Source organism: Nicotiana tabacum, chromosome 4, assembly GCF_000715075.1.
Source record: "Nicotiana tabacum cultivar K326 chromosome 4, ASM71507v2, whole genome shotgun sequence".
Classification (NCBI taxonomy): Eukaryota; Viridiplantae; Streptophyta; class Magnoliopsida; order Solanales; family Solanaceae; genus Nicotiana; species Nicotiana tabacum.
In genome coordinates, this window is record NC_134083.1 from 18,549,471 (window position 1) to 18,561,862 (window position 12,392).

The following is a 12,392-nucleotide window of genomic DNA, read 5'->3' on the forward strand; positions in this document are numbered from 1 at the left end:
GCTTAACCCAGGTAGAACCTTTTCACCTAGGGGGATCCAGCTCATAGTTCCGGGTAGAAGTACTTTTTGCCCAGGCTGTCTTTCGTAGCTTAACCCAGGTAGAACATTTTCGCCAAGGGGGATCCAGCTCATAGTTCGGGTAGAAGTACTATTCGCCCAGGTTATTTTATGTAGCTTAACCCATGCAGAACCATTTCGCCTAGGGGGATGCAACTCATATTTCCGGGTAGAAGTACTTTTCACTCAGGTTGTTTTACGTAGCTTAACCGAGGTAGAACCATTTTGCCTAGGGCGATCCAGCTCATAGTTTCGGGTAGAAGTACTTTTCACTCAGGTTATTTTACGTAGCTTAACCGAGGTAGAACCATTTTGCCTAGGGCGATCCAGCTCATAGTTTCGGGTAGAAGTACTTTTTGCTCAGGCTGTTTTACGTAGCTTAACCTAGGTAGAACCTTTTTCGCTTAGGGGGATCCAGCTCATAGTTCCGAGTAGAAGTACTCTTCGCCCAGGTTTGCTTTTCGTAGTTTAACCCGGGTAGAAACTTGTCACCTAGGGGGATACAACTCATAGTTCCGAGTAGAAGTACTCTTCGCTCAGGTTGTCTTACGTAGCTTAACCCAGGTAGAACCTTGTCACCTAGGGGGATACAACTCATAGTTCCGGGTAGAAGTACTTTTTACTCAGGTTGTTTTACGTAGCTTAACCGAGGTAGAACCATTTTGCCTAGGGCGATCCAGCTCATAGTTTCGGGTAGAAGTACTTTTCGCTCAGGCTGTTTTACGTAGTTTAACCCAGGTAGAACCTTTTTCGCCTAAGGGGATCCAGCTCATAGTTCCGAGTAGAAGTACTCTTCGCCCAAGTTTGCTTTTCGTAGTTTAACCCGGGTAGAAACTTTTCGCCTAGGGGGATACAACTCATATTCCGAGTAGAAGTACTCTTCGCCCAGGTTTTCTTTTCGTAGTTTAACCCAGGTAGACCCTTTTCGCCCCGGGGATTCAGCATTTTTTCAGTAATACAGGGCGCCAACCCCTGGTTACATTATCCTTTTCAGTAATACAAGGCGCCAAACCCTGGTTACATTATCCTTTTCAGTAATACAGGGCGCCAACCCCTGGTTACATTATCCTTTTCAGTAATACAGGGTGCCAACCCCTGGTTACATTATCCTTTTCAGTAATACAGGTCGCCAAACCCTGGTTACATTTCCTTTTCAGTAATACAGGACACCAACCCCTGATTACTTTTCATTTTCAGTAATACAGGGCGCCAACCCCTGGTTATATTTTTTTTTCAGTAATACATGGCGCCATCCCCTAATTACATTTCCTTACCAGTATAGGGTACACCAATCCCTGATCTCCTTACCAGTATAGGGTACACCAATCCCTTGTTGTGGTTTCCAACATAGGGTACACCACTCCCTAGTTGATTTGATTTTAAATGCAGGATATACCACTCCCTCGTATTATTGCCAATATAGGGTATCCCATTCTCTTACCACAGTTTTCCAACATAAGGTACACAAATCCTCAGTTGAGATATTCTTTTGGGACAATAAAAAACAAAATCATCATGAACTTTTTAGGGTACACCATTACTGTTTTTTTTATTTTTTTATTTTTGCTTTCAATAAAGATGTAGTTTAGAATTTTTTTACAATAACTCACGAAATATTTCTAGTGAAAACTGGGGCAGAAAAATTTTGTTCGTTTGTTTATTGTGATATCTGAGCAGGTTTTATCTCGAGGCACAAGGTTTGAGATGAACAAAAGAAGAAGTTTGAATCCAAAATAAAGAAAAGAAAAAAAAGTGAATCCAAATGCAGAAGCAGATGGAAATGATATGGACTGCTCAAAACATGACTGAAGTTACGAGCTTCACATTTCCCGTTTTGATTAGAAGAAGTCGTAGAAGAATGAACTAGCACCTGCAGCTAGCAAACATCAAGGTTCAGATCAGAATTTGCGTGAAGAACCAGTCAAGATTCAAGATCAAGTTTTAGAGGACTTTATAGATAAGAATCTTGTAACTTATAGTTGATAGGCTTGTTTAGTTCCTTTAGATTTTGATGTAATAACATGGCCACGGACCGGAGCCTCGACGGAACCTAGCTCGACTTTCAAACTCATCACTCCATCATTCTTCTTGAACTACACGCGACCTGATTCCCTTATAACCCGGGATATGTAGGTTGTCCAAAACCAGGACTCGGTTGCACCTTTTTCTTTTATTTTTTTCCTCTTTTGAATAACGATATGGTCAAAACTTGGTCACACTGCTCACTTTATCTTTGCCTGAAAACTTTTAATGTTTCCAAGCAAAGAGGGGCATGCTGTGAGCACCTAATTTTTTAACGTGCTTGAATATTTCCCGCTCCCATCTTCCCACGCGTGTCCCTACTCTTTGTCCCCCACACTTTGTCCCCACTCCACTTTCTCTTGTCCCCCATGCTTGTCCCCCCATACTTTTTCCCCTCTCCACTTTACCTAGTCCCTCATGCTTGTACCCCACTCACAAACTCCATACCACTCTCCCTACCCATTAAAAATAACCCCCAATTCCTTTCTTCTTGGAGAGAACGGACACTACATCCCTTCCTCCTGAACAAAAATATTACCTCCATTAAACCACCCTCAACACCCTCCAAAGAGCCCATATATCAGCCATGAAAGTCAGTCCCTAATGCTCCTTTAATCAATTGAAAATCAGCTGCAACATGTGCAAAAACGCAGGAGCAGTTCGGCTGTAAAACCAGCTCAAATTCTAGCCCGAAATCACCCCCCAAAACAGCTGCAAAAATGACCCCAAAGCAGCTCCTTTTCACACAAAAAACCGCAACAAAAACGCAGCAGCAATAGTAGCGAGAAACCACCAAAATTGCTGCCCGTTTTGACCCTCGAAATCAGCACTAAACAGTTCTGAAACCTCCATTGGAATCACCTTGAACCACCGTTTAAAACCGGCAGGTGTTGACCTCGTCCGTTCATTGTTGGCTGAGTTCGAAGAGGTTGGGTTCAAAGTTTGTTGTGAGGTCGAGGTCTGCGCCTTGTCCGACGAAGTTTCTAGTTCGTCAAGGTCCTGTTTTGAGTTATTATTTACTTTTGGACTCCCCTGCTGTAAACCTCTCAAAGTCAGATTCTTGTTAAGGTTCATCTCTTAATTGCATCACTATTTTTAATATATACACCATGAATGATCTTTATATATTTTAAGTTTTGCATCTTATTTTAGTTGGCTTTGAATCGTTCCTTGAAGAATATTAGCATGTTGGCTTCGTTTTAGTGTGGTTAATTATCCATTTGATATAATTAACTAATTGATGGCTAGCGTGATAATTGAAATTCAAGTGAGTAAGAAGTGAAATGCGTAGTGCTTTAAAATTTTGGCATCTTCAAATTTTAAGTCTTAAGTATCTGCTTATTTGTTCTTAAATGGGGTAAATGTTGGCGGCTTCAATTATTTTGTTGCTTGCATATCTTATACTTTATTGAGATGTGAAGAAATAAGATCACATTATTACAAAAAACGTAATTTGGAAAATAGAGGTTATTTTAATAAGAAATAAGCCACTATGCAAATTGAAGTGGGTCATTAGCTAAGATATAAGTTGTGCCATGGGGAGTTTGGTCTTAGTCGTTAGGTCGTGAAGAATTAGAATAAGTTGTCATAGTTTCTTTTACATCGATTAATACTCGAATACTCATAAATACGTTAGTTTGCTCTAGGCACGATCTTAATCAAACCATCATGATTATGTATACGTTCGCGTGACATAGTTACGATTTTCAAAAATAAAGGCAAGGTATGCGTCTGTGCAACTTTGACGAAACAATCTCAATATAATAAATTGCTATTAATTGTGTACAAATACGCGTGACATGATTTTGGCACAATAAACAAAACGCATTCACACACGTGATTCGTTTCAAGATAATTTTCATAAATCTAATCAAGAAATAAAAGCGTACATAGAAAAAATATGAAAACCAATAAATGAGAGTTTATCCAAAATTAATTCAAGCCAAGTTGTAGTCAATAAAGCGACCGTGCTAGAACCACGGGACTCGGAGAATGCCTTACACCTTCTCCCCGGTCAACAGAATTCCTTACCCGGATTTTATTTTTGCAAACCAATAATAAAAGAGTCAAATCTTCCTTTGATTGGGGATTCAAATAAAAGGTGACTTGGAATACCCAAAAATCAATTCCAAGTGGCGACTCTGTAAATAAAATAATCCTTATTTCAAATTGTCACTTTAATTGTAGAAATTCTTTAACCCACGATAATCTATATTAAATCTTTTCGGAGTAAAAAAGGGGTGTGATATTTTGGTCAAATTTGCTCTCAACTAGCATGGAACAATGCACCTTAGTGTATGGTCGACCTCTTCGTACTTTTAGGATCATAATTGGTGCGTCTAAGACAAATTTAGTAACATGAACAACGATTGTGTACTTGTTAACAACAGTAAAAAAAAAAAATAGAAATCGTCAAGAAATTGCCACAAGTCACTTCGTCGTCTCTCTTGAAAACAAAGTTTTGTTTAACAAATTAGATGCATTATTTTCTTTAAAATGCACGTGTTTTTTAAGGGAGAATCTGAGAGATGAGTCTCTCAATTGAAGGAGAAATTTAAAGAAGAGAAGTTGCAAGAAATACCACCGATAGCATGGATTGATCGCATGCTACTCCTTATTTATTTAACGTACCGGTAGTTTTTAGGAGTTAAGAAACTTCTCTATGTAATTTCCTTCTATTTATTTCCTCTAAACGGGTTGGATCAATCCACATGAGCGACCTATAACGCATTGTAGAAAACTTATTATATTTGTTTTTTTTTTTTGGGTCAAAATGGCAAAAGCATACGCGAGGGTTAACATTTTGCTTGGTATTCTTTGTAGGTGAGTTTAATATAGTGTGAAGTATTTTCTATTTTTCATGATATTTTTTTACTTTTTTGGAAAAAAATTCTAAATGAATATTTGTTAGATAGTGTGGTAATACTTAAGGTCGCAATTATATATGGATCATGTTGTAAAGGTTCATATCGATATGGCAAGTTGTAACAAGTGACATGGGTATAACTTGGGATATTTGAAAGAAGATGGATGAGATACCTGTATAATCCACTATTTGGAGAAGGATATTTTCGACAATTTTTAAGCTAATAAAAAATTGTATGAAATATAATTAAATAACAAATAGATGCCTTCACTCAGGCTTCAGCCATTGATAGCAGATAGGAAAAATGGATATCTAATATCATTATCGTACGTATAGAATAAAAAAAATGTACATTAATTGGTGATGTGAGACGCCTTTCTTGAATGTTATTTTTTTTGGGTAGATTATTCTTTATCAAGTTCCTTTAGCTCCAAAAGAAAAAGAAAATATCAATGTCCATTCCTGACAACAAGAATATATTATTTTACTTATTAACCATGAACTCATTTACATGTTTTTCTTATCTTTTTGGATTTTTGGCATTTAATCTCACAAGGATGAAGTGCCAACTGTCAAAGGTATCAACCGATATTTTGTTTTCCATTATTTGGTGCAAGATACTCCAAAAAAGGGTAAGGCCATATATATAGGTTAAAATAAAACAAGTGGAATTTTAGACGTCTACTTGACAAATTCCTGAATATAATTATTGAAAAGTCAAAGTTCATTTTTTTTTCCAACAAAGTTCATTTTCACTGTTAAAATTGTTTACCCATACGTTTGTCGTCCATTTTAACCTTTTGTGACGTGAATACCTATGCTATTTAATTTGTGAGGTGCAACTTTAGGTACCCATGATATCCATTAGAGCTCTATAATAGCAACCTAGTCATTTATTATAGGCCGAATAAGGCACTTAAAGTTTGCCCGATTTTTTATTTAGACACCTGAACTTAGGGGTGTTCTTAATAAACACGTACATTACACGAATTTTGTTTCAATTAGACACTTTTTTAACAATTAACTAAACTTACAAAGTATGTGCAATACACTCGCTGTTGAAGGGGCAAATGACGAATAAAATGAGGACATATATCTTTTTGAATTCAAAAAAAGAGAGAAAAAACTATGTTAAATCTATTTAATAAACAAAATAAAAATAACATTCTCAGAAAGAAAAGAAAAACTTAATTTACACCCAATTAGGAAAGAACACATTTAAAAAAAAAAAAAAAAAGACATTAGTGCTTTGGAAATTAGTGTTCTTGGTATTCTTTACTATCTTCAAGTGTGTTTTAAGAGAAACTCCTCCAAATTTGTTATAACTTTAGCTAAAGATTTCACACGACGACCCGAAGACAACCCCAACATTAATTTCTCAAACTTTCATCAAATCAAGTAACCCATTTTAAATCTTCAAGTTTTTTAAAGACCCCGTTAATGGTGTTTCGATTTGAAATGAAGAACCCAGACTCATTTCAGTTTTAATCAATAGGGACGATTGTTTGTTCAAACTTTCAAACTAAATCAATGGTAGAGGCACAACAATAGTGAAAGTAGAGGAGGCAATGGTGTAAATAGTGGTGGGGAGAAGAAGAAGAAGAAGAAGAAGAAGAAGAAAAAGAAAAAGAAGAAGAAGAAGAAAATAAAAAAGAAAACATTTGTTTCTAGGGCTCTTCACGTGTCTATATTGGGTGAAACTCACGGTATGTGTCAACTCAGCAAGAAGTGCCTAATTGGAACAAAGTTCATCTAACGTACGTGCTCATTAGGAACACCCCTAAGTTCATATGTCTAATTGAAAAATCGTGCCAACTTTAAGTGTCTTCGTATGTATTTAGCTTTTATTATAAAAGTCAAGCATTTTATGAAATTAATTTTCATGCTATGTCATAATATATATTCTTTGTAACAATGCTTCATTATAATATTCAAAAAACATTTGAAAGATTTGACTCTATTTTTTTTCATCCATTTTTTAAAATTGAAATTGATCATATGTCCTTGAGTAACTGGACTAACCATAAATCATGATGTTCTTATACCACACTCAGTTCTTTCTATCTAAACATTATTACTTAGTGTTTTTATGAAAACAATTTTGTTTCGCCTTAAAATCGGATAACAATTAAACGTATAAGTGATTTTAAGGATATGTGATTTCGCTTGACATAAACTGATAAATGTCAAAATTAATGCTAGGGATTAATTGTAAATAAAGCTAACCAATGTGATGAACAACCACGGCCCTCGAGCTAAATCGCCCTCGAACCAGCTAAATATCCTATTAAAAAGCATGAACTTTAACAATAGAGCTTGCAAGAGAAAATATGATTTATTGCCTTGTTATGCGTGAATGTATGGTTACAAAATGATTAAGACCCTCTTTATATACCAGAGGAATTCTATTTATGGTATAATTCTAATTAAAGAAGTAAATCCTATGATAGGCTAAATATCCGATCCTAACTCGATATGTGCCGAGATTTCCGCCACGATCCTCGCCCGATCACGGATATCTCGGCTTTCTGTTATTCGGCGTAGCAGGCCTCCTTTCGATCTTGCTCAATCTCTTTCCCGCTTCGGTCTCGAATTTACCTCGATCCTGATCGGCCATTGATCCACGAGCTTATCAATCCATCTTGTACTATGTTCCGATATAATTGGGATCGGGCCTTGATCTTCTGTCTCGATTTCGATTAGTCGTATGAAATTAGGCAAATCCGATTCTGACCGTATACAAATTTCACTGGAATTATTACTGCAATTAGTACAGAGAAAAGCGTACTCAAAAAATCGAATCGCGTAATATGTGTACAACTAATAATATATGATTCCAGTAGAAAAATATATATAATCAAAAGGCCGAATCTTGCTAGTAATTTCGAAAATAGTTTCCTTACTAACTTCCCGACAGCTTAATTAAAGCCCATAAACAGCAGAAACTACTAAAAAAATGCAAGATCAACGTTTGCTCTGCATGTATGCCACGTGTGTTAATAATCGAACTCGTCTAGGCGGTAAGGGTCTGTTTGCCACGACAATCCAACGGATTGCATTATCCAGAAATAAAAATTGTGGGACAGCTTATCTTCAGTTCCCGAAGTGTACGAACGCGCCTTCTGTACTGGATTAAGACTGAGCCACATGTGATGACTTGGAGCCACCTCATATGCTCTCTTTCCCTCGATTTTGATTTGTTTCTACTAGACTAGATCTTCTCTTATACTTCTCTTTTAGTTTAATTTAATTTATAGCTTGCTTGGATGGTTTTAGCATATATTTCATAATGTATTGTATTATATTATATTATTTTATTATTATTTTATTTTTTCTCTTATTTTATTTTTTTATATTATTAAATTATTTTATTTTATCTTTTATCCTATTCTTTTCTTACATAATTGGTAAAGTTGTTATCATACGACAAGGAGGTCACGGGTTCAAACCGTGGAATCAGCCTCTTGAAAAAATGCAGGTTAAGACTATGTACAATAGCCTTTGATAGGACGCAGGGGCAGAGCTAGCCCATCAAGTACGAGTTCGACTGAATTCAATCACTTTGGTCCAATCCATGTATTTGTCTTGAAAAATTAATTGAATATGTACAAATTATTAATTTAGAACCCAGTAACTTAAAAATATTAGCATCGCGAACCCATAAGGTTCAAGTCTTGGCTCCGCCTCTGAATTAGGAAGTTGTGGAGGTCGAGTATTAGGGTTGTAGGTTAGGAGGTAGTTGGGTCTTTCCTTACTTCGTACCTTTGTGAGGCTAGTCTAGTAGGGTTTTTGTGTGAGACAGCTAGTGACAATGTTGTGTCTTACTACTCTTTCGTTTCTCATAGTGCCCGGTCTATTTACTGGCTATCGGTTTTGCTTTGTATCTATCTTCTGGTTTTCATGATATTGTTATCTTTCCTATGATTTCTGTTGGTGATACTTATTGTCTCTTTTCGTCTTTTTGAGTCGAGAGTCTTTCAGAAACAGTCTCTCTACTCCTTCGGGGTAGGGGTACGGTCTGCGTACATACTACCTCCCCAGACCCCACTAATAAAATTTTACTGGGTCGTCGTTGTTGTTGTTGTTGTAAGGTTGCGTACAATAGATCATGTGATCTAGACCTTCCTCGTACTCGCGCATAGTACGAGCTTAGTGCACTGGATCACCCTTTTATCCTACTCTTTTATATATAATAATTCTACTATGTAGCAACCCTCCAAACAAGCTATTAATTGACACGATACTCAGCACAATATTTACCAAACAAATAAAAATTGAATTAAAAATGTAATTCTAAATATAAGGTGACAATTTTTGTGAGATGATCAAAAGAACAATGCCAAATAAATTGCGGATAAAGTAAACATTATCTATCCATTTCGACTCAGTCTTTTGACTTATGTCTTATAATATTTAATTTAAAAAATATACAAATTTAAAATATATATGAAAAGTTCTTTTGATTAACATTAATTGACAACCTTTAAAGCAATTAACAGAAATGGAACGAAAATTTAGGATAAATCAATTAGAGCGGTATTTCAAATAACACCAATAAGATAAGACAGTTTTAACTCTACTAAAAGTTGAGGATGTCAAATTTTAGAAATTCAGTCAAAAAAACACGATTTAAACGAATGAAAATTAGGAAGGAGTCAAAAACGAACTGTAGCGAAAGAGAAGAAGAGACCAATATGCAAACAGTCAAATGTTTGGATAAGAATGGGAAGACTGGGCCAATGGGCCTCAGTACTCTCTCTCCTCACGAATAAAGCTAAACCCGCTCCACAACAGACACGTCACCTCCCAAAAAAGAGACAGACACGTCACCTCCGTTTTCACCATTATCATTACTCTTGGTCCTAAAAAAGAATCCCCCCCCCCCCCCCCCTCATGGGAAATATTTACCAACACCATTCCATTATAAATCCCTCTCCTATTTACATCCATTTCATATTCGCCCTTTTCACAAGTTGTTGACCTTTTTAACTACATTATTCGATATTCGATATTAAATAGTCTCATTCCCATTTTGGTTCGCTGTATTTAAGCTTGCAGTTAATTGATTGACATTAGATATTTTCGTAATCTATTTAAAGATTGCTAGTTCCTATTGTGGGCATATATCTTAAATAGTTGAATCTTTGGTTGGGTATAGCTCTCTATTTTTTGTTCACTCAAATCTTCAATGGCTACTGCAATGGGAATGTTGGGAGGTATTGGGGGTTGTGGGGCAGCCTCTGCATCTTTGTTTCGTTTGAGGAACATATCAAAGAAGAAGACCAAAAATAACAAAAATGGATTTCGGGTTTCTTGTGTATCTTCTACCGTGGCTGATCCATACAAGACGTTAAGGATTCAACCCGGTGCCTCTGAATCTGAGGTCAGAAAGGCCTTTAGAAAGCTTGCTCTTCAGGTATTTCTTTCTCCTTATATCCCCCCATCTAAATTGTTGATTTATGATTAATTTAGACCCACAATGAAAAAAAATATATCCTTTAATTGTTTTAATGGTGTTTACTGTTTAAGCTTGGTTATTGGATTTCTGGTTTAAGTCTGATAATTTGAAAGGAAAAGAGGCTAATTTGCTTCTACGAAGTTATTGCAGTTTAATCCGGTTATTGCCTATTTTAGATGCCTATAATAAAATGTTAATTAATATGATGTATTTAATTGAATTTCAGTATCACCCGGACGTATGTAGAGGAAGCAATTGTGGCGTTCAATTTCACCAAATCAATGAAGCATACGATGTAAGTTTTCCTGCATATTACTTAGATCTTATGTTGATTCATATATTTTATTTCTGCTTTTGGGTTGCTTTAATGGTAATATGTGAACAGTGTTGTGTGTGAAGTAATTTCTAATTCAAGTCAAGTAGGATGAATTATGTGATGTCTTTTATTCCGATTTTAAAGTAGAGAACATAAGAATATGAAAGAGCTATCCTACTGTAATGGTAGCTAAACATTTCTTGAGAACACATCAAAGTGGTGGACCCTTAACTTGTAGAGCTTGAATGGAATTTGACTTATTTGCATAAACAATGGCTTTACTTGGTATCAATCACTCCATTTGTTGGTTTTCTAACCAATTGATTGAACTTACAAACGTAGTAAAGTCTCTTTCACTAAAGTTGAAATCTGCCAATTACCTGATGTAATGTCACTATCTTTATTGCGTAATGAACTTGTACAAGTGGTTTTACCCTTTTATTATAATGAATTTGGATTTTAAATGGATCTTTATCATTAAATTGGTCTGATATTAATTAACCTTTAGGGGTCGTTTCGTACCTGAGGTAATGATAATAATCACGAAATAGAATTTGTGATTAATTTTATCTCAGGCTTGGTTTGGGGCTATTATTTAATTCCAGGATAATTTTTACACTTAAAGGGTGGGAGGTGGGATATCCCACTATTGTGACTTGTTTGGAACTTGGATGCAAGTGTTGCTATGTCTAATTTGGATTAGAACTGTGTATCTATATCATTAAATGGAGCAGAGATTAGCTGACCTTAATTACTTTCTACACTTAAAATCTCCTTTTTTTCTGATGGGGTGTGTGTGATTTGTGGTGCAGGTTGTGATGAGTAACTTAAGGGGTGAAACAAGAGGAGAGATGGAGATATATGAGGAGTATGATGACAATAATGATGAATCTATGAGAGGAATGAATGAACCAGATTGGGACATGTGGGAAGAGTGGATGGGATGGGAAGGTGCTGGTATTCGCGACTATACTTCTCATATTAATCCTTACATCTAATCTTAATGACTTTGGATTTGGAAATCATCTATTTGTCGAAAATCCAAAATTCAAAAACCCACCCATCTTTGATAAAATCAAGAATGGTTTGAGGTTTCTGTACATAATTCAAGTGGGGATAGTTCTTATGTACATAGTTGGGATTCTCTCCTTATTTGTTCTTATTAACTCTGATGATGTGATATGCATCTCGTTCATAAATAAAGATGATCTTTTTTTAAAAAAAATTACTGGCATTACCGAGTACAACTTTGTAGTAGAAATAATGATGATGCTACCAATGAGAATAGCTGTTGATGGCAAATGATCAAAATTTGTACTATCAATCATCTTGAATGGAAATGGTTAGTCTAATGATTCTGAAAAAATTAATAAGACGACATCACCAATTGAAGTACCACTCTTATCATATTATAGTTAAAACTTGTGCTGATCCGAAATGCACAAGATTAAGGCTGTATCCGAGAATCCGAACCAATCCACTCTATTCGGATTTTCGATATTTTAAAATTTCGGATTCGGATTGGTATAATTTTAATCCGATCCGAAATTCGAATTATATGGATATGTATAAATATTAAAATTATATTTTAGTGTTAATTCTTGTTTTCTTTAGACTCTTCTTTTCTTAGTTTATATAACCTCCCTTCATATTGCTCTATCCGGTTCTCTTAA

The 12,392-nt window shown here is 35.7% G+C and overlaps 1 protein-coding gene across 1 annotated transcript; it reads left to right on the top strand.

Annotated features, from left to right (window-relative positions):
- Positions 1–9,893: 9,893 nt before the first annotated feature.
- LOC107796659 (chaperone protein dnaJ 8, chloroplastic-like) lies at positions 9,894–12,018 on the top strand. Its single transcript, XM_016619450.2, has 3 exons — positions 9,894–10,361; positions 10,630–10,698; positions 11,532–12,018. Exons 1-3 carry the CDS (start codon positions 10,134–10,136, stop codon positions 11,715–11,717), a joined length of 483 nt encoding a protein of 160 aa, XP_016474936.1. The 5' UTR covers positions 9,894–10,133; the 3' UTR covers positions 11,718–12,018.
- The last annotated feature ends 374 nt before the right edge of the window (positions 12,019–12,392 follow it).